Source organism: Ursus arctos, unplaced genomic scaffold (genome assembly GCF_023065955.2).
Source record: "Ursus arctos isolate Adak ecotype North America unplaced genomic scaffold, UrsArc2.0 scaffold_9, whole genome shotgun sequence".
Classification (NCBI taxonomy): Eukaryota; Metazoa; Chordata; class Mammalia; order Carnivora; family Ursidae; genus Ursus; species Ursus arctos.
The window spans coordinates 3,630,268-3,657,446 of NW_026623111.1; the positions used below are offsets into that span (position 1 = coordinate 3,630,268).

Genomic DNA, 27,179 nt, shown 5'->3' on the forward strand with positions numbered 1-27,179 from the left:
ACGGAGCGGGAACAGCAGGCCGGCAGCCGGCTCAGCTTTCTTCCTCCTTCTCCTCCATCTGCACCTGTCCACGTCGGTCAAGCCAATCCAGACATTCCAGGAATGTTCCCGAGCATCACAAATCGGGGTCTTCTGAGAAACTGTCTGGTTCCCATTTATGCTGGTGGGCACGTGACTCCTTTTTCCCTATGCGACCTTTGGCCTCCTCATCCCCCACAAGGAGCGGCGCCTGGGGGAGGGCCAACCCCAGTGACCACCGCCGTCAATGGAACCCTAGAAAGAGCCTGACCGGCAGTGCCTCACGCCCAGCCGCCTGCCCGCCCGCCTGGGGGTTACCGCCTTCTGCCCCAGCACCCCGCACCGGGCTCCCTCCTCCAGCCCGCCCTGTCCCGGAGCCCTCCGCAAGCTGCCATAAGACAGGTCGGTCACCACTGGCAGGAAGGACGAGGAAATGTCCCTCGCTGCTGCCGTGCCTCCCGTTTGTCCCCTGGCTTTCTCGTCAACTAAGAATCCACATCCCCATGACGATCCGGGGATTGCGTGCCCTGCCCCGGTGTGCTGCTGACACACGCGATATGCACCTGCCTTTTGCCCCCTCCTCCTGGAAGCATCCGCCAGGAAGAGCGGGAACCCCGACGCCCTTGTGCCTTTCTGCTCTGTTAGAGTTGGTTTTAAACACATTCCATGTTTCTCGAGGCTGGGAGCCCCGGGCTGCTTGGCTCTGCCGCTTTGCCACCTGGAGAAGCCGTTCAGAGGCACCAGTGTGACAACAGCAACGCCAACACCACCGCCAACGTGACAATGACCGCCACACTCGCCCCGGGCTTTTCAACATCGGCCTGGTGCGCACCAAGGGCAGGCCGCTGGTCCACACGTTCCCCTGCCGTCCCCGTGGGGCATCAATGGAGCTGAAACCCCCCTCGCTGTGGGGCGTCTCCTCTGCAGGATGGATACCCCGTTTGCTCAACTATCCTTCATTCATTTCTCCATTTGGACATATTTGTTGGACACCCACTGTGTGGGGGACTTTGCAGACACACGAGGACCACGCGGTAAGAACTCGCTGCAGCCACAGGGTGCTGGGGATGGACTTGAAGCAGGCGACCCCGCTAATACACGTGCAACCAGAGACTGTGGGAGCCGTCAGGAATGACGCCGCCCTCTGGTTGCGGCGTGCTAGGACCGTGGAACCATGCTCCGCAGGGAAAAACCTGAGCTAGGACTTAGGTGGGTGACTCCTCCTACCCCATCATCTCGAACCCAGGGCGTCCAGGGGACGCTCCCTTCACCAGCGACGCAGAAGAGAGTTGTTGGTCCAGGGAGCATTCTGGATAAACGTGGAGTGCTGCTTTCTGCAGGTCGGAGCTGAGAATAGGGCTGTCACCACAGAGCCTGGGTCCCTGAATTCCATGGGGATGTGGGACCCCGAGCAGCAGAGTCTGGAGGGCAGCTGGAACCTTCCAGAGACACATGGGCCTGGTGCGGGGGGTGGGAAGTGCAGTTTCAGCAGTGATCATGGGGGCTAACTAGCTGATCTCGGCATCCCCAGGACTAACTAGGTGGACCGCCCACTGAAGTCACGACTCTGCCCCACAAAGCAAGCACACTCCAGATCTGGCGGTCGCGGGGGCCAGGGTGCCCGCGTCACTACCGTAGTGGTACTTACAGCACAGACGAGCGCTAGGCAGAGGGAAACCTTGCTCTGGGGCGTTCGCAGACACGGCTCTCACCCGGGGCAGATTCCCGGGGACCCCAGTGCCAGCGAGGCCACCGGCCCAGGCAGAGTGTGTGGGGGTTGGTGGAGGTCTGGCCCCAGCCCATGTCACTGAGGTCTGGTGTATCACTGAGCCCACCCCGCAAAGCCTCCCTCGGTTCTGAACATCGGTGGAAGCCGTCCTTAGCAACCGAAGAACCAACCCTCCTTGGTCTCTAGCGCCAGTGGTCACCGTGGGAGGAAGGGCCCCCTGAGAAGTCCCCTCCTTATTCAGATTGTGGACAATGGCCATCTCCCATCGCTGCAAGAACTGCAGACATTGGTGCCATGTGCCCCCACGCGGACCTGGGGGATGCAGGGCGCAAGACTGCAATCACACCGGCATCCCTTCCTTGCTCTCCTGGGAACGGCAGGTAGGGCGTGGGCCTGGGGAGGAGGGGGCGCCTGCAGCCGCTCGTCCAGGCTCCGTGGCTTCTGGGAGCGGGCACCGCCCCCAGCGCCTGGGGTGCCCACGACCCGCCAAGCGTCCTTCCATTCTCTACCTGCCAGCGGAGCATCCGCCAGCATGCGCTCCCACCTGGCGGGACGGCAGCGCCCCTGCCCGGGTGTCCCCACGGCCAGTACACCGTCCACTCTCTGTCTGCAGGGAGGCCAGTGTGCGTCACAGAGCATCCGCCGCGGCCTGATCGGGCCCCTGAGCAGAAAGCAGAGGCTCCTCCAGGAGCGTCGCCACGACTTGAATGTGCCAGATCCCGAGCACTGCGTTAGGCCGGATCAGGGAGACGGAGCCGCTCTGGGCCATCCGCGTGGGAGGGGTTCCACGGAGGGAAGCAGGGGCTCCCGCAGCAGGGAGGCCGCCCTGAAAATCTCCGCCGTCTTCAGCGCAGACATAAATCCTGCTCATGGGTTTGCACCTGGCTTGCAGTCTTGCCACAGCGACCCCCTTTCTGCTCGGCCTGCACACGTCTGCCGTCTCGTTTCAAACAGGGAGTATTTTCTCGGATGTGACATTAAGGCACGAAGAGTGCGGTTTCTAAAATTTCCTCTGGCTTCCTTTACACACGCATCCGGGAAAATCTGCCTTTGCTGTGAATCCACAGGGCACCCTTCCCGCTGCCTCGGCCGGTGGGGTCGTCGGCCCGGCCCCACGGTGCTGTGGCCACCTCTCCTTCCACTTCCTGATCCTTGAGTGAGGCGTGCTCCCTCCACACCCCGCGTTTTCTGGGTCATGACCGGAGTCCCGGCCCCCCGTCACCGCTTTCCTAGAGGCCAGATAAATCAAGCCGTCGCCACGTATGCACCCCCAGAATGGACGCGGGGTGCCCGATCCCACGCTCCGATGCGAAGACTGCAGGACGAGCACTTACTTCTGCATCATCATCAGCCAGCTGGTTTTGCTCGCTGTCCCCGGTGTAGGGACAGTGGCCCTGCCTCTGGCTTAGGGCAAGAGTGTGGGAGCGTGTGAGTCAAGACGAAGACAGTGAACTATAAGGATTTCTTCTGGGATGGCCTTGGGATCTGAGCAGGGCCTCCAGACTTTATGAGATGAAGATGCTAAGTCTGGAGCTACTGCAGCCATTCTGTGACCTAAGGACAATGATGTGCCGCTGCTCCTGAGCAGTGGACTGTGGCCGGGAGCCACGGAGCCACGCCAGACGCTCTCTGTATAACTCTGGGACTCAAATCCCCAGCGGAGCCTCGTCACTGCTAGTCCCTGCACTATCTTCCTCACACTCCTGAAGGACACTTCCACACCTTCTGTTTCCCTGGCCCCCTTCTCTGCTTCGCTTGTTACTTCCCTGAGAACACACAGCAGTTGGAGAGATGCTTCCGACCCAGGCGCTGCTGTGTCCTCCCGTTCCCGCCCGGCGCAGGCCCACTGCTCACCCCAGGGACTGGCTCTGGGGCATGCCCTCCGTCTCCCCTCCTCTCCTCGCGCATTCCCAGCCACACTTCATCAGGAAGCTGCCCCCAACCTTGCTCCCACACGGCCACTGTCCCAGTTCTCTGCTGAGTCCCAGGAAAATTCTAGAAACGTTACCATGGACACTGTCTACTTCCTTGCCTTCCATGATGTCCTCGGCCCGTTCCTGGTAGGCACGTCCCGCACGTGGACCTACGTCTGGCCAGTTCCGCCCTCACCTGCTCACCCTCTCCACAGCCCCCGGAGCAGCCCCCCACCTCCACTCTGTGGCATCCCTCTCCGGTGGGAGCTCAGCAGTCACGGGGGCAGGGAGGGGGCTGGCGACACTCAGGGACGTTCACTGACGTGGTTTCTGTGCACCGTGTGGCCCTGGGCTGTGGGACAGGGGCAGGGCACCTGTTCTGTGGGCGTGCTGGCTGCGGGGTTTGCAGAGCTGTGGTGGCACTGCACGTGGCACAGGGCAGATGACGCGGGCCTGTCATCTGTGCGTGCTGCAGGCGCAGCCCCTCCGCCACCTCCTCAGCCAGGAGACCGTGGGATCGTCCACACCGCTGAACATTTGCGCCGTAATCACGGAAGCTGCAAACGGCACGAACGATCCTGTTTTCCCAGCACCGAGCCAGGGCACGTTCTAGAATGAGTGTGGAGCCCGGCTGCCGAGCCCGGGAACTGTCTGTGATTAACAATCCAATTACGATGCTACACGGGTGCCAGCGGGCTCCGGGCAAGCGTTCCAGAAACGCCTGGGCCAGCCTCCTTAGCGCCTGCAACTGGCAAGTCGGAGCTCACTGGGCTGCAAACACCACCAAGCCTCGCAGGCGGCGGGCTCCCGGGAAGCCCATGGGCCACGGCCCAGGACAGCTGGAGGCTGTGCGGGCAGTCATCGGGATCGGGCCGTCCCCGCCAGCCTGTGGGAACCGGCAACGCTTGGCGGTCATCCCAGCCACCTGAGGCCCGTGGGGCGGCTGCACGTCTAACACCGTCTGGACACGCAGGGGCGGGGGTGCAGCTGCCAGGGCCCCTCCCCCAGCACAGAAGCCGGCAGCGACCTGGGACCTGAGCTCCGGGGGCGGGGATGCCTCCTCAGGCAGGGCGGCCGAGCAGGTCACCTGACCCCAGGGCCATGCCGGGACCGGACGGATTAGGGCAGTCCTCCGGGCGGCACGGGAGGGCACGCACCGCGGAGTTGGGGGCGGCTCAGAGGCACAATTGTCGCGTGGGCCGCGGCGAGGCCTCAGGCGAGGAGGGATAGGAAGCGGCCCTCGCTCTGTGTGGCGGGGACAGGGTGCTTGGTCATTTCTGGGGTTTGTCCTGTCTGTACTCAGACGGGGCTGCGGTGTGCGCTCGGCTCTGTCTTGACCCTTGTGGCCCCCTGTGTGCAAAGGCGGTGCATCTGACCACACCTGGGGGCTGCCAAGCACCCTCCCCTGACGCGCAGGAGCCCAGACCCAAGGCTAGAAACAGAACCACGGAACCGTGGCATCGCCATCATGTGGGGAGGAGCCCCGCCTCTGAGAGCTCGAGCTTGCGAGGTTTGCGGCACCTGCTCCAGGGCAAAGCCGTCTGTATCATGAGCGTCGGGGGGTCGGAGCCCCACTGGCCCTCGTGCTCTGCCCCCCACGACCCCGCGTCGACCTCGCTCCTGCCGGCCACGCGGGGAACGTGCACGCGACTGCACGGTGCGCTGGGGCGCGTTTCCAGGTCTCTGACACGGACGAGAGCGGGAACGAAGGGTTTTCTTGACGCGCGCTCGTAGCCGAAGTCCCCGGGCAGCGGTGGACGCCCAGCCCCCATGGCCAGGGAGGTGCAGTTTCGAGGCCAGAGCCTTGGCCAGGGTGGGGGAGTCTGGCCCCTGGCTCATCAAAGATGGGCCGTATGGTTCTTTGGAGATCGAGAGACCGTTGGCCCCGGGGTGCGCTATGTGGGGCTGTCCATCCCCTGGCCCTCCACCCCCAGGGCTCTGCGCCCCATCCAGCAAATGGGCTGACGCTTCCGGGCCCTTCCGCTGGCCCTGAGAGCAGGAGCTGCGCCGGCCTGTGCGTTAAGGACTTGGAGAGCTGACAGGAGTGTTGTTGCTTGACAGGTGACACGTCTCCGAGCCGGGGACGGAGAAGGCTAACGTCACTGCCACCTGCCCCCAGCGTCAGGAGCGGCCCCGGTCCCTCTCCCGCGTCCCTGGGACCGCAGCTCTAGGGGCCCGTGTGTGTGTGTTTAGGTAAACGTGGAAAGCGGCTTCGCAATAAGGTAAAGCTGATTATATTCATTTAATCTTTGTTAAAAGCATCACAAATGGTTTATTGGTTTTTAAAAAGGAAAAATAAGAGAATTTCCACATCTTTGTTATGTGCATACACCAAGGACGGGCGTGGCCGGTCCAGTGGCTTTGCGCCAGCTGCCCAGCGCAGACCGCGCCGCGGCCCCGGAGCCTGGGCACCGCTGCCGGGGAACGTGCAGAAGCTCCGGTGTGCACCCAGAGCGCCCACAGACCCACACGTTGGTCTAGATGGTTATGGGGACGGACAAGTATCAGGTTATGTCAGAGGCCACCTGGTTCCTGGGCTCTTAGGTCCACACACTCAAAACAGTCTTAACAGAAATAATAAAATACAAGAAAAACACAAATAACTAAGGGAGAAAAAAAACCCCACCAACAATAACCCTACCCAAACAGCAGAGAGAATGAAGTCGAGTGGTCAAGGAAGGTCAAAGGGTTGTCACCCGCAGGCACTGGTGAGCTGGGGGTGGGGGACTGTGTCTAGGGGACTCCATGCTGACCTTGACCTTGGACCTGGATGGTGCTGACAGGTGTCTAACCCTGTGTGTCTGATGCTCACGGGGCAGGCTGGGTGGGGGCAGGCGGCAGGACACAGGGCTCCCTAAATTGTCCTTGGAGACTGCAAACGGGCTGGAGAGACATGGTGGCAAAGGTCCGGAGAATCCCGGCCTCTTCCCACACCGACCACACCAGCAACATGTCCCTGGGTCCTCGGGCCCCAGGCCTTCCCCAAGGACAGTCTTGAGAACAACTTAGAGGGCTATCTCTGGAGTGGGGCCCAGGAGCCCCAGCTGGTGAGCAAATGGCCTCCTCCCCCTGGCATGTGACGGGCCATGACCCCTTCCTTCCCATGGTCTCAGAGTCCCTATTTGTGACACACACAGATTGGGGGGCTCCTGCGTGCGGGGGCTGTTGTGGGGGTGAGGCTGCGTCCTGGGGGTCCCTCCCTGCGGGCTGTGGTCCTCTTCTAGGGGATGTGGGTTAATACCCTGCTAGGCTTCATTCCGGACCCACCATCAGCCAGGGAGCGCCTAGCCCGGGCTCTGGTGCCCCCATCTCCTAGGGAAAGACTGGGCCAGGGAGAGCCCTGCCTGGGAGGGGAGAGGCAGAGGGGTAGAGGGAGGGCAAGGAGGGGAGAGGGGCAGGGAGAGGCAGAGGGGTGGGGGGAGGGAGGGGAATACTGACTTCTGGTTTCAAGGCAAAAGGTGAACATCCCCCCCCCACCCCGCTATATTCACATGTGTAGACTGAGGCTAGCGTCCCTGGTTCTAGGCATCTGGGAGTGAGCAGAATCGCTGCACCAGGGAGGGCAGAGGGCTGGTCCCTGGGGCACCTCTGCTACGGTCTTGCTGTGTGGCTTGGGGAAAGTCCACCCCCTCTCTGGGCCTCGGTTTCTCCATCTTCAGAATGGGGCCCTTCCTGGGTGGCCCTTCCCGTCTGCCATCCGAAACCTTGGCCAGTCCCTGGGTTCCTACCCAGGTTCCTCAAACTACTAGGAAGCATAGGACCATTGGCGCACCTGGGGGAGTGTTGGGGTCCCACCATGCCTGCTGGAGAAGACCCCGGCAGGTGGGTGGGGAGCCCAGGGAGCGCGCTGCCTGCGTGTAGACCTGCAGACACTGGATCCCTGGGGTGCGAGGGCCCCAGGGGGGGGTGTGGGGGGCAAAGCTGGGAGAGCGTGGGCCCCTCTGGGCCCCAGGGAAGGAACGGAGCCAGGAGAGGCAGAGGACCAGTGCCAGGCACTCGAGAAAGGTTCCCGAGAACAGGGCTCTGAGAAAGCAAAGTGGAGGGCTAGTGCCCGGACGTGAGACTAGAAAGGGGAGCAAACCCCCCAAAACGCCAACAGCTGCCTAGGGAGGTATTTACATCATCTGCGGGTTGAAAAGCGGGCAGCGGGAGGCACAGAGGGCTGTGTTGGGAGGGCCTGGGGCAGGGGTGGGGCCTGGGGCAGAGGCTGTCCGGATTCCGGAAGGCGCCCGAAGGAGGAGGCCATGCGGGTAGGAGCCGCCCTCCTGGGGGTGATGAGGAAGAAAGCAGGACTCCAGCGCCCAGGTGCGGGGACAGGGCCCACGGTGCAGTGACGGGCAGCCCGGGCAGGCTCACCTCCCCGTCTCCAGGGGGGCCGGGGCTGGGGCGACGGGGTGCGAGCAGCCGGGACAGCCACCCGGGGGGCCGGGGCACAGACGTGCCCAGAGCTGGGGTGGGGCGGCGGGTGGCGCCGTGGGCCTGGTGTCCAGGGGGTCAGGGGAGGGGCCACAGCCCCCACCCCGTGCGTCTCGTGGGCTGGCGGGCATGAGCTGAGAGAGGGGACGTCCGTCACTGTGCGTGGGGACGGCTGGAGGAGGTGCCACTTCCGCAGGTCTCTGAGGGCGGCGGGTCCAGCACCGGTGCCCTCCAGGGATGCGACGGCGCGGAGGAGAGTGTCCCGGGCGCGGGCGTCGGGGCCATCAGCTCACCAGGTAACTGTGCATCTCCCGGGAGTTGATACTCAGGACCACGCCGGAGTGGTTCCCTAGGAGACAGACACGCCCGCCCGTGAGCACGCCCCCCGCCACAGAGGGGCCGGGGACAGGGTGGCCTCCGCAGCGCCAGGAGCCAACGTTGGGGGGCATCCTGCGGTTCCTTCCGCCGAGCAGGTGGTGCCCAAGCGCGGTGTGGTGGGCGTCTCCATCTCCTGGGTGCGTGGCGGGTGGGTTCTCCCGGTGCCGTCGCAAGCAGTGGACCCGGCGGGCCGCTGGAGGTGAGGCCAAGGCCAGCCACCAGGCGCTGCCGCACCCACTGACCTGCGCCGGGGTGGCCGGGGTGGCGGGAGGGGCTGTGGGAGGGGCTGCGGCCCCCGCTGGCAGTGCGTGCGGCAGGGCACGGCGTGGGGAGGCCCGAGCGGCAGGAGACAGAAGGGTCTCGGTGACATCAGAAACGCAGGCCGTAGCTGGGGGTGGGGGCAGAGTGCAGGCTGCAGCAGGAGGCCAGGGGACAGAGGCCTGGACGGCTGGGAGAGGGGAGGGGGCTGGCCTGGAGTGCCGCCCGCCAGCGCTGCCTCCCGCCACCCCACGGGCACCGGGAGAGAGCGGCCGGTGGTTCTGTGGCACCTGCCAGGCTGCGGGGTGAGGGGCTCGAGAGCCCGACCTGCTGGGTGAGACCCTCGTCAAGGTCCATCTCCTTGTGGCCTTGGTTTTGCCATCTGGAACGTGGGCGTCACGGTGCTGCCCTTCAGGGACCACGTGGGGATTACATGGGGAATGCACCTGGCGCATACTAAGTGCTCGATTAAAATAACCTGTTACTGTTATGCTCTTATTGGTGTTCAGGAGCGTGGCAGCAAACAGGTGCCACAGGCTGGAGAGCAGAGCTCGGGTCTCCCTGGGACACCCTCACCCTCCATCCGAGCTGGGGAAGCCCTGGGGCCGTCAGAGCCTCTGCGGCCGGTCGTGCGGTTGTGACACCACCTGCGTGAAGGTGGGGACAGGGCGACGATGTGGGGGGCAGTGTGGAGCCCCAAGCAGGGGAGAGACTGGTGGAGGGGACCTTTGGGGGTTCACAGGGCTTGCACCGCGAGCCTGAGGGCTGCAGTGCCGGGCGGGGTGGGGGGACAGGATTTGGAGCCGCAGAGCTGGGCTTGAATCCGGCTCTTACCAGCTAAGTGACTTGGGCGGGGTGAGGGTCCACTCTGAACCCCAGACTTCTCATCTGGCAAATGGCTCACGGCAACCCCTCCACCCAGGGCCCAGCATGGAGCCGGGGCTCAGGACGGCAGAGCTGTCGCCATGTCCCCGGAAGGGGCAGACACACCGCCCCCAGGGAACACGGCGGGGCTGGCAGGTGTGGGAGACGACGGGCCATTGTGCCAAGAGTCAGGGACCACCCCCGAGGCTGGGGGCTGGAGAAAGGGTGGGGGTCCTCTCCCCAGCCATCCGAGGGAAAAGGGAAGGACACAGGCTTCGGGGTCTGGCCGGCCTGGGTTTGGGTTCAAGCTCAGCCACCTGGGGGCTGTGCCGCCCGGGGTGAACAACTTCACATCTCTGAGCTTCGCCTCCAACCACTGACCAAGTGTGGAGTCTGATCGGAGGTCACGCCCGACACAGCGAGCAGGAGGACACAGTACTGACACAGGAGGCACAGTACTCCCAGTACTGATGTGGGACTCCCAGTACTGACTCTCACAGTGCCTAGGCTCTGGCTGCTGGCCTTGGAGAGGTGGGGACTGGTCGCCAAGAGACGGGGCACAGGCGGGAACTGGGAGGGTCAGATGGAGCGTGTGGGCTCGGGGGTCCCAGTGCCAGCACCGCCCCACCAGCTGGGCGACCTCGGGTCCAGGCAGCTCATCTCCCCGCACCCTGGTGTCCTCACCTCTGGAAAGGAGCCCGCCTCCCACCTTGCTGACGTGGCACGACCCATGAGATGCTCACCCCCCGAAGCTAAGCAGGGCCACGGCCCCGGCAGCTCAGGCTCCAAGAGACCTTGGAGGTCCTGGCGGCTCCTGGAGCCTCAGTTTCCCCTCTGGGGACGTGTCATGCCCCTCAGACAGTGTGGCTCCAGGCTCTCCCCATGGAGGGTGGAGACCGTGCCCCTCCTCGAAGATGGACAGACCCTGCGGTTGCCTCGACCGACAGAGCAAGACGCAAGGGACAGGGGTGACGGTCATGAAGGGTGATGTGGCTGCCACCTGTTGGCTGGCTCTCTAGGTGCTCTGAGGACGTGGCCGCCACACTGTGCGGGAGCCCAGGCCACATGGAGAGACCACGGCAGGCATTCACGGGGACAGCCCCTGTGGAGGGCACAGCTGACCGCTGAGTCAACGGCCCAGGCTGAGCTAGGAAGCCCCGGGGAGAAGCGTGGGGCCGCGCGGTGAGACCACAGAGCACTGTGTCAGCGGTAAGGGGCAGTGCCCGCGTGCTCACAAATCGTCACGTCCAGTGACCAGGACGGCTGGGGGCGCTGAGGGCACTGGGGAGAGAGTGCCCACATCCCGAGAACAGTCAGCTTCCCCAGGGGGCTGGACGTGGTGCCCCATGTCCCCAGGCCCCGATTTAAGCTCCGGTCGTGCCCTCGTCAGATGGAGGGGACACACCGCCACCGTCCGCCCGGGCCTGGGTCCTGCGCACTTAGCTGGCCCGGGGCGGCCGGCGGGGCCGGTGGGAGGGTGGGGAGGGGGTTTTCGGGGCGGGCGTTACCTAGAGTCTGCGAGTCGAGATCATCATCTATAAACCCCTCACCCTGGATGGTGCTCTGGACGCCCTGGCCGTGGCTCACGGGGCTCGTCATTTCCTGCTCCTTCTCATTGTGCATCTGGGCGTACACCGTCCTCCCGGGGCGTTTCCTGTGGGCCGAGGTGGGGCTCAGGGTGCTGCCCGGGCCGCTGGCCCCAGACCACTCCTGTGCGTGGTGCAGACAGTGCTCCTGGATCTCCTCTCCTGCCCCATCACCTCCTCCAGGAAGCCCTCCCTCCTGTGAGCTCCCGCAGCCCTGGGTTTCCCTCGGCCCCGGTGCACAGGTGCGCATTGTCTGGCTCCCCCAGGGAGGAGGTCATATTGCAGGAAGGGTGTTTTACTGTCTCTTAGTCCCCTGTCATCCAGCATCTATGGGAGAGCAGTGTGCTGGGCACTGACGGGGTGGGTGGGACATTCCCACGGCAAATGCGACGCCCACCTGGCTCTGAGAGGACCTTGCTGAGTCCCACCCAGGTCCTGGGGCTGTGCGGTCTCAATCTCCTGTCCCTCCAGGACCAGAGGGAGAGGGGACCGTGGGCATAGCCCCCTCTGCCTACGCTGGGACTGGGCTCGGGGTCCCCGGGCCAGGCTCCTTCACATCCAATGCCTAGTTAGTCTGCAACCGGAAAGAGCCCACGGTTCCCGAGAAGGAGCAGGATTCCTCCGACGCCGCTCACCAGGCCCGGCCAGTCCCGCAGGAGCGCAGGGGGCAGACCGCTGAGGGCGACCCAACGGGACACGTGTCATCTCCAGGCTGGAACCCTTACAGGACAACTCATTCCTCCCAGAACTCACGTCCCTCTGCTGTGGCCCCTGCACCCCAGAAAGGCCCTGCCCCCGAGGGCTGATGAGAGGCTAGCCCCTGCTGGCTCCAGGGGACAGCATGAGTGAGAAGTCAGCCTTTGGTGGCTGTGAGCCTCGGAGACCCTCGGGCTGTTTGTTACGGCAGCCGAGCCCAGCCCACGCGGACGGCCACACCACCGAACCCTGAGCCAGCTCCCGGGGCCCCACAGGCCACGTCAGACCCTAGAGCCTCGGGACCAGCGGGACATTTCTCTGCGACCCGGCACCCGTCTGCTGTGTGAGCCGGCACTCTGGGGGTGAACGCTCGCCCCTTTAACTGCACCACTGTTTCCATGGCGACCCCTCCCACCGAGGGAGAACGATCGTTCACTAACAACACTCACTGTGCCAAGCAGACCAGCACACACACCCTCACCCCTGCTCGGGGCACCTTCTGGGCCCACTCAGCATCCTCCCCATCCTCCTCCTCCCTCTCCTTCTGTTCTTTTCCTCCTTCCCTTTTCCCAACCCCTCCTTCCTTCTTAGCCCCTATTACAGATGAGGAAGCTGAGGCCCGGGGAAGGGAAGCTGCAGAGCTGGGCGGCAGGGCAGGAGCCGGGCCCGGGCGCTGTGCTGGGCCCTCCCGCCGTCTGGATGGGGCCCTGCCCTCGGTAAATGGCACCCTGGGACAGAGACCCTGACGGGGCACATACGGCTGGGAACCTCTCCTTTTTTGTTGAATGTCTGCAAATACACAGGACACCAGGCTCCCACACACACTTGCACGGTAGGGGGAGGGGCTGGCCGGATGCTTGCCCTTAACATCCCCTGGAGAACCCACGTGCCCATTCCACAGTGCAGAAAACCCAGGCTCTGACACAAGTCCCACCTGGCAAGGCCACACCCCCGTGGCCTGTCTCTGAGGGAACCTGAGCGCTGGAACAGTGTGGAGCAATAAGGGAGTGGGGTGGCCAGCAGGGACGCCCCTTCACTGGGGGGTGGAGGGGGGGCTGCCCGGTGCGTGGGGCTCAGCCCGATACCCGTGCGGATGGCAGGGCTGCGGCCGGCACCACGCACATCAGGAACAGGAGAGCAGACTCTTCAAATAAATGGAGATCACGGGGACTCCCTGCGTCAGTGACAATCAAGTCGGCAGCACTCCTGGCCCATGCAGACGTGACCCAGAGAGGCCGTGGGGGCGGACTCTCGAAGGGCCAAGTGCATCTTTCATCCTTCTGAAGACCCGGCTGCTCGGGGGGCCCGGAAGGGGCCTGGCCAGCAAGGGAGCTCCTCTGCCCGGCCGGAAGGCAGCAGCAGAGCCGGCACCTGCCGTTACAGTCCCGCGGCTTGAACCTGACACTCTCGGGGTTGGGACGGGCCTTGGCCTCAGCACCAGAAATCCTGGCGTCAGATGCCACCTCCCGGCCGTGACAAATCCCACTTTCGGAGGGCCTCCCTCCAAGGCGGGGTGGAGCTGAGGGAGATGAGGCTGGGACGCTGGCAGAGGGGAAGCTGGGGTTGGAAGACACTCGGGGGTGGTGAGCAGCTGTGTCCCCCCCGCCCGCCAGGGCTGGGCCGTTCAGAAGCCAGAGCGGGGCTGCACGAGCGCCCGCCCCCTGCGGCCGCCGCCCAAGGCCCGACCTCGCGCCCAGCCCGCCAGGCGGCCTTGCCTTTTGAACTTGTAGAGGATGAATGCGCCCACCGCGAAGAGTCCGATGACCAAGAGGACCGCCACTGCCCAGTAGCCACCGGCGCCTCCCAGCCTCTGCGAACCTGCAAGCCGAGCAGCTGGTGGTGGGCAGGGCGCCCCCGGCCCGGGCTCCTCGGACAGAGGGTGTCAGGCCGGTTCTCTGGGGTGGCTGAGCGGCCCGGGCAAGTCTGGGGGGAACCCCGGCCCCTGGGTCCCCTGGACTCCCACTGCGTACACGCGGGCCCCGGGGCTGCCTTCTGGAAGGTGGACAGAATGCCTCTGTGCACACTCCCGCGGGCGTGCGGCGAGGCTGCCACGTGTCCCCATGGGCACCAGGTCTCTCCAGAGCGGAGGGAAGTGCCTCGGCTTCTGCAAACATTCTTGCCCAAGCCAGGAAAGGTCGCACGTGTGACAGGAGAGGACAGTCCCACAGTGGGGGCGGGGGGCCAAGGTCATCGAGACCCCGAATGTCTGCGTAAGTGAAAGCTGGGGCTCCATGCTGCCTGCACAGAGAGCGAGGCCCTCGGGTCTGACCCGGTCGTCACTGGGGGCGACCACCCATTCAGGAGGAGCCCTCGGCCCCCAGCGCCCCCAGTAATGGTGTCACCTGTGAGGCCGGGATGCTCGCCCACCCCACCCTGCAGGGGGAGCCCGGGCCAGGCGGGGGAAGCGCCTGGCCCCTCACCTGTGTCCGTGTCCCGCATGGCCACCAGGACCCGGACCCCGCCCCGCAGAAGGAAGCTGATCTTCTGAGCCTTCAGCACCTGCTGGATGGCCGTGAGTCTCTGAAAGCAGGAGGGGGAGAGTGAGGAGGGTCTTCTGGAACCCACCGGAGGGAGCAGGGAGCTGGGCAGATGTCCGCTCTGAGTCTCCAGGGCCAAGGGGTTGGGGGGGGCACTCGGGCTCCTCGGGCCTCAGTCTCCTCATCTGTAACATGTAATACTTGCCCACCAGCCCCACCAGCCAGCTTTCACCGAGAACCTACAATGGGGCACAAAGGCGGCCCAGCCAGGACCTCAGAGCTCTTGTTTTGGTCGGGACCACAGAGTGTCGTGAAGCTGGGGAACCCAGGGGTGCTCCAGGAGGCCCTCAGGCCAGTGGTCAGGGAAGGCATCTCATAGGAGGAAGACCAAGAAGAGAATGAGATGGGGACAGGACAGGTGATGCAGGCAAGACAGTGACCCCACACGTGAGGGAGAGCCATCCCATCAGGTGATGTGGCCGGAGCATGGGGTGGGAGATGGGGCTGGCTCGCCGTTTCACGAGGGGGCGCTTTCCTGGTGCTCAGAAGGGAACCGACTGGCCCTTGTGGGTGCTCAGGGGTCATGCCTCCGCACAGGCACGTGTAGAGGCGTTGGGGAAGGGGGCCTCCAGAGGGATGGCGGTCCCGGAGGCCCCCCCCCCAGGTACCTTGGGTGGGACATTCCCGGGGGCCAAACGCAGGCTCCACGCACAGCGTTTTAGCACCTGGCGTTCCCTGGGAATGAGGGGTCCGCATCAGGGACGGGGACAACGACAAGGATTTGAAGGGTCAGGAAGGCACATGGCTGTGTGCCGCTCTCTGTGGCCTGGAGAAGGCACGGCACCCAGAGCTCTCTGTTTCCAGGTCGTGCGATGCCTCTAGCCCTGCGCCCCGTGCCCAGCAGGGGCTGGGTGGCTGCCGTGCTGTCCACGGCCAGGACAAGCCCCTGTGAGTTTTCACCAACCTCGGGCCTGCGGCTTACTCTCAGCGTTCAGGACAACGGGGGTGGGGGCGCCCCTCTGTCCCTCCTCTGCCTCCTTCCAAATCTCTCTTAGGCACCCACACCTGACTACTGCAGAATTAGCTCATCTGCTCGCCGACTCGGGGGGCAAGAGCGAGGGAGGTCCCCGAGCCCCACCGTGCCTTCCCCAAGCTGTGCCGAGCCTCTGCGGTCAGCTCCCCGTCTGAGAAATGGGTATGGTCACTCTCCAGCCTCTGCCATCCCACACCCAGAGATGCTGCATGGGCAGGGGCTGGGGGCTCGGCGGGCCTGGGCGCCCCCAGGTGCGGATACAGATGCCCTCTGGGAAGTGCCGGGCGTCAGATCCAGACAGTCACGTGTTGACCAGTAGGCAGCCCCGGCATGGTGGGGCCGCAGCCAGAAAGACCGTGGGGCTCCGTGTTGTCTCCGTCCTTCCTGATGCACCCCCCCCCCCAGAGCCTCACTTCTCTCGCCTGTAGAACGAGACGCAACCACCCAGCCCCGGGGTGCCGCGAGCCTGTGCTGCACCCCCTCGGCGCCGGTCCGTGTTCCAGACGGCCTCCGTGGGCGTGTCTCACGACTGGTCCGGGGCCAGCGGAGCTGCTGACTCGTCTTCTCTGGAGATAACATGTACTTCCGTCCAGTGCACAATTCCACGGTGTTCAGTACACGTGCGGCTGTGCGACTATCACCACCGTTTCCAGAACATTTTCATCCTTCCTTCCAGAAACCCCATGCCCGCCGGCAGTCCTGCCCCTCCCGCCCCTGGCAACCACCTCCGCCCCCCGGCCCGGGCATTGGCCTGTTGGTGGACATTGCCCATCCACGCGGTCCTGCAGCAGGTGGCCTCCGTGACCGGCTTCCCTCCTCGGCATCCCGTTCACGGGGTTCGTCCAAATGGCAGCAGGTGTCAGAGCTCCCTTCCTCTTATGGCTCAGTGAGATTCCGTCGTGCGCTGGACGCATCTTGTCCGCCCACCCCTGTCGAGGCGCGCGTGGCCGTCTGGGCTGCTGGGACCCTCCGTGTGCACATGTGTGTGGACAAACAGCCACAGTGTTCCCGCGTCCGCGCCCCGGGGCCGAGCTGCCGCGTCGTCCGCTAACCCTGCCTGCCCTTCCGGGGAGCTGCCGACGGTTGGGCTCAGCAGCCAGGAGGGGTCCTGTTTCTGCACACGACCCAGGTTGCTGTCTGTTTCGGGAAGAGTGAAGCCACCCCGGGGGGGGCGCGAAGCCGCTCCGACTTATCTTTGGGTCCATCCCACGCCTGCCACACAGCGGGTCCTGCACCCCTCCCGATGTGGGCTATTCTTTGGAAGCTGTGCTGTGCAGTGAAGTTGTCTGCTGACTGCATGGGCGCCGAGTTCTGCTCTGTCCTGAGCCCCACACCACGGGAGCCCATGGCCCTCACAGTCAGCACGGGCCGGGGTGACCAGCGCCAGGCAGCAGAATGGGAAAGGAGGTGGCACATGTCTCCCCATGGGGTGTCTGGCCCCGGGGCCCTTGTGCCTCCCCAACCCCCAACACAGTGACCTTGGAGGCCACCAGAATTCCGAGTGGGGTCGCCACAGATGGAGGAGGGCCAGCCGCCTGTGTCGGGCAGCGACTGGGGAGAAATGGGCCTTTCCGTGAGACTCGTGTGCTGGTGGGGACTGACCCCCAAGCCCCCGGCACGAGGCCGCGAAGCCCGGGCGGTGCCGCGAGAACCTGGGTCCCGCGGTCACAGGAGATACCTTGTCACCGGTCAGGCTCCTCTTCCCTGTGGGCCTGGGAGGGGGCACGAGCACGTGCAGGTCGGCCACGGTGGGCAGTCCTGGCTTTACAACGGTCACCAGCAGCTCCTCGGGGACACTGGTCTCCTGTGGGGACACAGAGGAGCCACTCTGACCCGCCTGCCTTCTCTGTCCCCTGCTGCACTCCGAGGCCCCCAGGAATACCCTCTCTCCCCTCTTGGCCTGTCCAAGTCCTGGCCGTCTGTCCTGCGAGCTATTCCTGACCCCTGCACACACGCGGACGGCCCCAGCACCCCGTGCCACCACGTTCCACCTCCTGCAGCTCTCCTGGTCCCTCTGCCCTTCACCCCCGACACCGGCCTCCCCCAGGCCAGGCCTGCCGCCTCTAGTCCATTCCTCACACGGTGGCCAGGGTCACAGTGAGAAGGCCCCTCTCTGGCTAATGTCCTCCCAGATGTCAGGGCTCCTGACCATACAAACCCTTCAACCCACAGAGCTCAGCTTCTGCATCCTGAGAACCCCACTCCACACACTTCCAGCCGGCAAACTCCTATTCACCCTTCGATGCCCAGGACAGTATCACCAGCATTATTAACAGACTGAGGGGAGTCGCGGCCACAGCAGGCCTCAGCCTGTGGCAGACACGGATGACTGTAGGGAGCTGGTTTTTCTCTCGCTGGGGGACCAAGGGCCCCAAGTGCCCTCTGCCCACCCCGAGGCCTCTCTCTGCTCTCTGTGAGCTCCCCAGAGGGAGCAAGCACACTGATTCCTCTTTGTCTCCAGTGTCCGGCCCAGAAGAGAGACTCCGTGAATAAATGAAAATCACATTCAGGAGCTTCTAGGCCATCAGAGGACAGTGACTGGGTCCTGGGCAAACAGCTGGTGCTCACTCAATGCACATGGAGGACACCAGCCTGTCCCTCCCCTGCAAGGTGGTGCTCCAGCTGCAAGTCCCCTAGAGCCAGGGCAGCAGGCCCGAGCTGTCCTCCAACTCCCAGGGCAGCCAGACCGAGGTCAGGTCACCCTGAGGGCAGCCCCCCATCCCACCCTGGGGGGCCCGGGCGCCCCTGCTTCTCTGGGGCACCCGCAGGGGCTGGGAGGCACCTTGGAGAGCAGCCGGGTCACCACCAGGCCGACGTCCTCTCTCCACTCGGGGGTGTTGGGGTTGTGCGCATCCAGGTCCCTGGAAAACCTCAGAGGCACCACCTGGAATTGGTCTGAAAAGAGGCAGAGACGGGCGAGCTGGTCAGTCCTGGGCAGCGGGGCTCTGCCCCCCACAGGAGGCCACCCACCCGGATTGCTCAGGACTGCCCACGGTCAGACCCCATGCCCGCTTTTGGAAAACAAGAGTCCTCCGTGTGCCGGCAGCTGCCCCAGGCAAGGCCCACCTCACCGACCAGCACCAGGTAGTGATCGTGGCAGCGCGGACGGCAACGATGGCGAGGAGCACACCGGAGCCCGCCGGGGAGGGAGGGAGGGAGGGCCTGGAACGTGCACCGTGAGCTCTGCCCTTTCACTCTCGAGAACATGCACACCCCAGGAGGCTGGGCTTCCATCCCTGGGATCCAGGGACTTCACTGGGCTGGTTCCCCCACCAGAATAAGAGTCCCACGATGGCAGAGGCCCCACCTTCCCTTTCCCTCACGTGCCCCGGGGTCCTCAGTCAGAGGCCCACGCCAGAGCCACGGGCCGTGGTGGAGAGCTGGCTTGCACCCGCAGCCTCAGGGCTCACTGTACTCTCTCCGTGTCCCTCCTGAGCCCTGGGTTTCTCACTTGGGAACGGGAGGAGGCTTTGCAGGGATGAGTGGCCTGAGGGACACGTGCATTGTGAACAGAGAACCCAGCATGTCATGCGGGGAAAGTGGTGGCTATTTCCGAGCTCTGGGCTCAGGACCCCGTGCACACGTGTTTGTGAAGGAAGGGACAGCCAAAGGCAGGCCCGCTAAATATTTAACTGATGGCTGCTGGCCACAGAGAGGCTGTTCTCAAAGCAAAATGAGGTTTCATTGGTGGGATGACAAGGGCAACACCACAGTGGGTGGGGGCGGGGTCTCTTCCATCGTTAGGATGAATTTCCTATGGTAAATGTCTCCCGTGAGGGCCTTGGGGGCCCCCGTGAGCACCAGCAAATGGTGTGCGGATTCAGAATTGAGTCTCAACAAAGGCTGTGTTACGGGTCTCAGAGGACAGGTGGCGGGAGAGGTCAGGCTCCTGGGAAGCATCACTGAGTGACCTTGACAAGTCACTCAGCCGCGCCCTCATCTGTGCTGTGTGAGGCCCACGAGGGCCACGGACACAGAGACATATCCATGTTCATTTTACAGATGGGAAACTGAGGCCCGAGAAGCCGGGGAGCGTCAGAGCCGTGTTCATTGGTTCCTCTCCCTAGCCTGTGGCTGCCCGGCATAACCAGGGTGTCTGCGGCTTACACTCCCCATGTCACCCGAACCCGGAGCTCCTGCAAAGGACGAGACGCGCCGCCCATTCCGGGGAGGAGGACTCACCCAGCACGCGGACCACCTTGGAGTCCTGCAGCACCGAATTTCCACAGGCCGCCTGCACCGTCACACGCACGTCCCCTGTGTCTGCAAACCGCGTGGTCACGGAGTTCTCCAAGGAGAGCAAGGGCTGCAGGGGACACGACTGGGGGTCAGGGCTGGGGGTGGCGGGCAGCCGCACAGGGACAGTCAGCCCCGCAGCCCACCCGCTGCCCAGGCCCTCACTGAGAACGCTCACTCTCCCCTGCTCTGGTCAGGACATGGGGGCAGCACGGGGAGGGCCCCCCACCCCCCTGAGCCACTCGCTCTAAGCCAAGGCAGCCTGGACGGAGTGTCCCAGTGTCCCTTCCTTCCAGACCTGCCCAAATTGCTGGGCTGGAGGTAGCTGAGTTGTGATTCGAACCCAGAGCCAAGCACCTTCCTCAGCCCTCCGCATTCCAGAGAAACACAACCTGGGGCCTCTGTGTCTGGGCCTTCAGCCGCTGTTGCTGTCTTTCTGCTTGGGGCACAGGGCTGCAGCCCACCGAATGAGGGTAGAATGGCTCCTGTGACTCTTGAGGGCCTGCAGGCTAAGGACGGGCAGCCCTGCCCACAGGGACCCTCCAGCCCTCCTACCAGCCACCGTCTGTGCCCCCTGCTGCTTACAGGGTACAATGCAGGGCTCTGGGTGAGGCTTCTGACGTCGGGTCCAGCCCCAGTGTTTCCAAGCTCCATGAAGCCCTCCCTGACCACACCCAAGAGCCAGACTAGAAACGGCCTGATCTTCCCTGGAGCTCACGACACCTCACCCGTCCCCTTCCTGTGACACTTATCACAACTCAGGTCACCTGCTTTGTTCACATCTCCTTCCCCAGGAAAAGGCAGGGTCCAGTCTTTCTTCTGCGTCCGCCAGACTCAGACACAGGCGGACCAGAGCAGAGGCTCCGGAAGAAAGGCTGGTGTGTGCTCGCCTCAACTCCACACTGTCATACCCTGTGTCCTCCCGCCCAGCCCCCGGCAGCACCCCGCCCCCCCCCTCAGCCAGGGCCGCACACCTGCAGGCTACGGCCAGTCCACCAGTAGAAGACCGTGAGGTTGGGGTTCAGGGGCAGCAGCACGGCCGTGAGGTTCACCTCCTGGTTGACACCGACCACGGGAACCACTTCAAGGTGAAGGGCCTGCAGGGGGGCTGCGGGTGGCAGGAAAAGCCGGGGCGAGGGGACATCAGGCACTGGCCGTGGCAGAGGGGGCTTCTCGGTCAACTTCGGCACATCCCCCCGCATCACCACCCACCCACCGCCGCACACACCGCCTGGGGCGTGGACGTGAGCCTGCCTGCCTGCTCCCCGCCCGCGGGCTCTGGGCCTCACAGGGGCGACGGACTTACAGTTGACCTGGACAAAGAGCACCGCCTCGTCGTGCCCGGCCGCGTTCTCCGCCCTGACGGACACGCGGTAGACGCCGGGGCTCTCGTAGCGGTGCCGGATGGGCTCCTCGGTCAGCGTGAGGTTCACGTACACGGCCTTGAAGCCGTCCCCCAGGTCCACCTGGTACTTGGTGGTCAGGACATCTCCCTGCAGGAAATCCCGCGAGGCCACTTAGGAGAGATGGCAAAGCGGAGGGGCCAGCCTTGGCTCGCGTACTCTTCATCCCTTCACTCCTCCCCTCGAAGAGCGAGGGCCCCAGGCCGCCAGGAACCAAACCCGCCCTGCCCTTGGGGCGGCCAGCCGGTCATGTGGGCCTGGGAGCCGCAGAGACGCAGGAGAGTGGGAGCAGGGCCCGGGGCCAGGTGTGCCCGGCTGAGAGACCGACAGTCAGGGCTGCGGGCCGGTGGGCGGGGACAGCCACTGAGGCCTGAGCCAGGAGCCGGAGGGAGGGAGCCCCCCACACAGGCTGGAGGGTGTCGGGAACATGGCCAGAAAGATCGCACACGGGAAGCCTCCTAGGGGGTTTCCCAGCCAACTGGGAAAACATTATTTCCCCTCCTCGGATGCTTCCTGCTTCCTGTTTCTTTGATCCAGTTCTCTGCGGAGCTGGGGTGCCACTCGGACACGCAGGGTTTATGCAGTGCCGTGCTCCCCGCACCTGCTGCCCCTCCCCTGGGTTTGAGCAGCATGGGGCTGAAGGCCTCAAGCTCCCCTCCTGGGGCACCAGCCCCCCAACAAAGCCACCGTTTCCTCACCGAGGCGTGGGAAATCGAGGGAAGGAAACAGGAGAACAGTATCTTTCTCCACTTCACAGCAAGAAAATGTTCTCATGCTCCCCCTCTCCCCTGCCCCATCGCCCCTTCCTGCTACCCCATCCCTGCAGGAACACCCCGAAAATCATTTCCTGGTGACCCAGAATGACACAGGATTCATTCTATGTGTGCAGAGTCTTAACACAGTCGGTTAAGTGTCTGCCTTCAGCTCAGGTCCTGATCCCAGCATCCTGGAATCGAGCCCCGCATCGGGCTCCCTTCTCGGCGGGGAGTCTGCTTCTCCCTCTAACCCCCCCCCCCGACTCGTGCTGTCTCTCGCTCACTTCTCTCTCTCAAATGAGTAAATCTTTAAAAAAAAAAAAAACGTGACAGAGTCCTTTCCCATAAATTACGTTCACTTAACTTTCTGCACAAATATGGTGGCTGGTTGAACAGTGTCTGTGCCCTCAAATCCACGTCCCCCTGGAACTCAGAATGTGGCCTTATTCGGAAACAGGGTCTTTGCAGAAGTGATTAGTAAAGATGAGGTCATGCTGGAGTAGGACGGGCTCCCAGCCAGTGGCCGCGTCTTTACAAGGAGAGGCAGGAGCTTGGGACACAGAAGAGACGGCCACGTGGTGACGGGGCGGAGACCACAACGACACAAGCACAAGCCAAGGGACACCAGTGCCCCAGAAACTGACAAGACAGTGAAGAATCCCTCCCCAGAGACTTCGGCAGGAGCCGGGCTCTACTGATGCTTAATCTTGGACTCCCCGCCTCCGAACCCGGGAAAGAAGCAGTGCTGTTTCCTGCTGGCTGCTCGTGGTCACTTGGGACAACAGCTTACATGGTGTTCGACTGTCCCCGTGTGCTGGGCTAGAAGCGCAGGGCAGGCCGGCTCACTGTCCAGGGCTCCTGTGGACACGTGGCCTCACGGGGACCAGGGAGTGGGGTCTCAAGCCCGCCTCGCTCTTGACGGGGGGCAGGGGCTTTGTGCCCGCCGCCTGCAATCCGGACACACCTGGGAAGCCCTGTGTTGGAAGGCCCCGAGTGAGTGGGGCGCCGCTGTGCACCTCGGGACCCCGTGTTCCTGCCTGTGGGCCACTGACGGATGCCCGTGACCACTGAAACATTTTACTTGGTTAAAATAACTTGTCCTTTTTCCCGTGATCAGAACACAGTCCAGCAGCCACGGCGACAGACAGCAAACACGCGGGTGAGGAGAGCCGTCCCCGTAACCCCACGCCGGTGCCCCGCTGTGTCTCGTGCACGTCAAGAAGACATGAATGTCATATTCTGAGACAACCGCCAGTCTGCACGTAGTTTGTAGGGATCAAGACAGATCCCATGTGCCCCGTCCTGCACGCCCGGGGCTAAGGCCTGCCGAAACCAGAGTGTCATAGCTAGGACATGGACACGGGCACAGCTGGGGTGCGGGGCTGCCGAGCCACCACCAGTCCCACCGTCACACCCTGGACTCATCTGTCCTCCATTTCTGCAGTTTTGTCATCTGGAGAACACCCTATAAAAGGAATCCCACAGCACAGAGTCCCTGGGGTTGCCTTTTTCTCACTCAGTTTAACTCTCTGGGGACTCGCCCGGGTCGGGCACCGGTCAGTAATCTGTTCCTTCTCACTGCGGAGTCATGTCCCACGTGGTGGCTGTGCCACTGTTCAGGCAGACAACCCTCGGAGGACATCTGGGTGTCCCCAGTTTCCGGCTCTTCTGCAAGAGCGCTGCCGTGAACGCTCGCATGCAGGGTTCTGTGTGGACACAAGTCTTCGCTTCTCCGAGATACACGCCCAGGAGCGCACGTGCTGAGTCACGGGGTGGTTGCAAGTTTAGTTTTTTAAGAAACTGCCCCACTGTTTTCCAGTGTGGTGGTCCCATCCTATACTCCCAGCAGCCACGTGTGAGCGGTTCGGCTTCTCCGCAGCCTTGCCAGCACTTGGTGGTGTTGCTGTTTAATCTGGCCACTCTCGTGGGTGTGCAGGGATACATCCTTGGGGTTGGACTCGCATTCCCTAACAGCCAGTGAGGCTGGACGACTTTGGTGGGCTCACTGGTCACCTGCTCGTCGTCTGCGATGAACCGTCCCCCTCTGCGTCCTTGGCCCATTTTCTAACCAGAGTGTTGTTTTCTTCCCGCTCCTTGTGTGTCCGAGGTCCCAGGCTCGCTGGATCTGTGCTGGGTAAATACCTTCTCCGTAGCTGGATTCTCACCTTCTCTGCGGCTCTTCCTCAGCACACGGGCATCTCACTCAGAGTCCAACTCCCCAGATTTCCTTTAGGGATGATGCTTTTGGGGTCCACTCTGTGAACGCTTGGCCTGGGCCAGGATCTGCATATTTTCTACCTTTCCCCCAAAGGCTGGCTAGTTGCCAGCTTTCTGTTGGCCTCTGTGGTCCATTCCGAGCTGAGCCGGTATCAGGGCCAAGGTTCCAGCCGAGGCTCATTTTACTGGCGGTTCGGTGCTGAGGACCGTCCTCCCTCCCCTGAGATGCTTTCGCTCCTGTGTCAAAATCAGCTGCGCGTTTCTGTGTGGGTCTATTTCTGGGCTCTCTATCAGCTCTTACTTTTCATTCCGGGAGGCTTACAGACTTGGCCCCCACCCCAGATGCAGCTAGTTCCGCAGCTTGGCCTGTGCGCGAGGGCGGGTGTGTGTGACTTGTGTGTCAGTGTGGAGACGTGTCCGCGTCAGTGGTTACGAGTGTGTGAACACGTGGTGAGGGCGTGTCCGTGTTCCTGTGGTCAGCGTGTGAGAGTGTGAGTGTGTGTGAGCATGCATGAGTGTGTGTCCACACCTGCCGAGCTCCCACTCTCCCCTCCCCCTCCTTGAGGAAGCCAGCGGCCCTTCTGGACAGCGGCGTGTGCTGGGAGACCTCTCTTGCAAGGGCATCTCTCGGTCACTCCAGTGACCCCGTGCAACAAGGCCGGGGACCACTGGCCTGTCCCGTCTCGGCTCCAGCTGGGGAATCAGCAGATGTGCCCAAGTCGCCCAGATGGAAGGCTCTAGGGGGCAGCAGACGGCCATTTTTCCTGGAAGTCTGTGCCAGAACTTGGGCAGCAGGTGGGTCCACAGGCCCCACCCAGGGAGGGGGCATCGTCCTCCCACCACGCCAAGATGCTGCTGTGACAGATACCGACCCCCACCCCGGGGCCCCTCTGAGGCCCCAAGCATTAATCTCAGGGCCAGGCTCATCCACACAGGGCCTGGAAGCAGGCGGGACCTGGGGCCCAAGTCTGGGGACCACAGACCAGGCGCTGTCCCTGCAGAGCTCTGTCCCCTGTTCCTGTGTGGCCCTGGGCGAGTCATGGCACTGCTCTGAGCCAGGGCTTCCCCAGCTACAGATCAGGAGACAGAAGCACGACTGTGAGGCTGGCCAACGGGCGCTCACACATACAGCTCCGTGTCCTCTGGCCTCAGTTTCCCTGACTGCATGAGAGCAGACACCAAAGACCTCTGTCATCATCTGGGCACCGTATTTTGAAGGACATGGGCTAAATAACACACACGGAGTTATACAGCTGAACTCCCTTCATCCAGCGTATCTGTTAACCACAGATCCGAGCGCCCAGCGGAGCCGCGGGCGCAGATGACCGGGGTCCCGCGGCAGGTCTCCCTCCGGGCGGGAGCCGGCTTCGCCTCTGTGCGATTCTGTGGCTTTGAATTTCCTGCAAGTCGGTAAGTTTTCCTGATCTCTGTTTTTGGACGCTCTGCAGGGAGTTTGCTACTTCTATAATCAGAAAAATAAGCACGCTGTATATTAATTTTAGAAAGACCAGAAGAAAATACAAAACCTCGCAGTTGTTACCTTGGGGGGGAACAGGGATTTCAGTGATATTTATATGCTTGACATTTTAGGTGTTTTTCAAATGTTCTACCACGAGTATACATTCTTTTTTAAGTCAGAAGAATACGGAACACTCGTACTAATGAGAAAAAGAGAGGAAGTAGGAGACTGGGGGGAACTTACATGTTCGAATACATTATGGAGAATTAAACCCATATCCGTCTCTCATCTACCTACAGAACTTATCTTTGGTTCTAGGATTATAAGTAATAGTGGTTTTTTTTTTTAATTTTCTGCTTTTCTTAAGATTCCAGATGAACTAAATCGATATAATTAGAGGTTAAACAAATTGCCACGCAGAAGAATGAATAAATCCTGGAAGCGTAGTCTGGTAAACACCCTCGGCCGGGCACAGAGGGCCCCCACTGCGTGTGCCGGCCGCACGGTGACCCCCCATACTCCACCATCCTCCTCTCAATGCTGCTCGGGGCCCGGGGAGGGGCTTCCAGCCACTCTTAACCCTCAGCTCGGAAAACGCCCGCCTGGATGACTGCTGCAAACCCCCTGCAGGCGGAGGGGACACCCACACACCCCGTCCCCTGCTGGTCCAGCGGGAGTGACCCCGCGGGGACGGCACGCCATGCTCACCTGCTCCTGCCGCACCACGAACAGGACGTCCTCTCCGGGCCGCACGGCCACTGCCTCGCCGCGGACGCTGACCTGCAGGCCCCGGGGCGGCGTGAGCGGGCACTGCAGCTGCGTGGGGCTCTGCCGCGGGTCCACGCCGCCCTCGCACACATTGGACACCACCTTTCGGTACCTGCGGCCAGACGGCGGGTCAGGGTCCGCACCGACGGCGGCGGAGGGCACGGACCCCGCGGCCAGGGGTCTCGCTCGTGGTGAGGTGTGGCTCTTGGCTGGCGGCCTCCACACCGACGCCCGGGCTCCTCCAGCCTCCTCCCAGCCCCACTGAGAGCCATCGCTGACCCATGTCGGAGCTGAGAGGCCAGGCGAGGTGGCGGGTGGCTGGTGATGGCAGGGTCGGCTCTGTCGCCGGCCTCCTCTCTCTGCGGTCACAGGACTTAGGACAACCCTAACACCCGCTGTTCTTGTGGCCGAGGGTGTGACTGGGCGCATCCGAACGCTGGGGCCTTGCCGAGGAACGTGCCCAAGAGGGGCTGGGCTCAGCCGTGGCCTTGCCGTGCCCCCTCGGGGCTCCCTGCCTCACCACCCAACTAGAGGACACCTGATCCAGGGGCTCCTTCACACCATGTATCTGCTGGGGGACAGGCTGACCATATAGCCCCTGCCTTGCCAGGCAGACCGCCCAGTAGGGGAGACAGACCTCCCACATCAAGGTAAAATCACCACCGACAAGCTCTGGGAATCGGTCCCTGAGAGTGTGGCTTTCCACTGAAGTCAGAAGGGCAAGCAGGAGAGGGACGGGCACCCAGGCAGCAGGACCAGCACGAGCAAAGGTCCTGTGGTGGGTGGCTGGAGCCAGAGTGGGGAGTGGGGCTGGGAGGAGGCTGGACAGGGGTTGGGGGGCAGAGACCGTGGGCTCTCATGAACCTTGTAGGAGACCCTGGGCAAACCACGGCTGGGTGGTATCTGACTTGCCAATTGCGAAGCTCCCTCAGGCTATGCCAGGACCCTGGGTCCACAGAACTAGTGTCACTGC

General features: G+C 63.3%; 1 protein-coding gene across 1 annotated transcript in view; it reads right to left on the reverse strand.

The window, feature by feature from the left end:
• Positions 1 to 5,908: 5,908 nt before the first annotated feature.
• Positions 5,909 to 27,179, reverse strand: part of SORCS2 (sortilin related VPS10 domain containing receptor 2) — a 449,678-nt gene continuing 428,407 nt past the window's right edge. Inside the window, exons 18-27 of the mRNA XM_048212026.2 lie at positions 26,147 to 26,318; positions 20,911 to 21,097; positions 20,579 to 20,712; positions 19,551 to 19,674; positions 18,151 to 18,263; positions 17,047 to 17,172; positions 14,279 to 14,378; positions 13,574 to 13,676; positions 11,127 to 11,230; positions 5,909 to 8,425 (exon numbers count right to left, since the gene is read on the reverse strand). Coding sequence (XP_048067983.1) covers positions 8,361 to 8,425; positions 11,127 to 11,230; positions 13,574 to 13,676; positions 14,279 to 14,378; positions 17,047 to 17,172; positions 18,151 to 18,263; positions 19,551 to 19,674; positions 20,579 to 20,712; positions 20,911 to 21,097; positions 26,147 to 26,318 — 1,228 coding nt within the window. The 3' untranslated portion in view covers positions 5,909 to 8,360. The remainder of the gene's footprint in view (positions 8,426 to 11,126; positions 11,231 to 13,573; positions 13,677 to 14,278; positions 14,379 to 17,046; positions 17,173 to 18,150; positions 18,264 to 19,550; positions 19,675 to 20,578; positions 20,713 to 20,910; positions 21,098 to 26,146; positions 26,319 to 27,179) is intronic.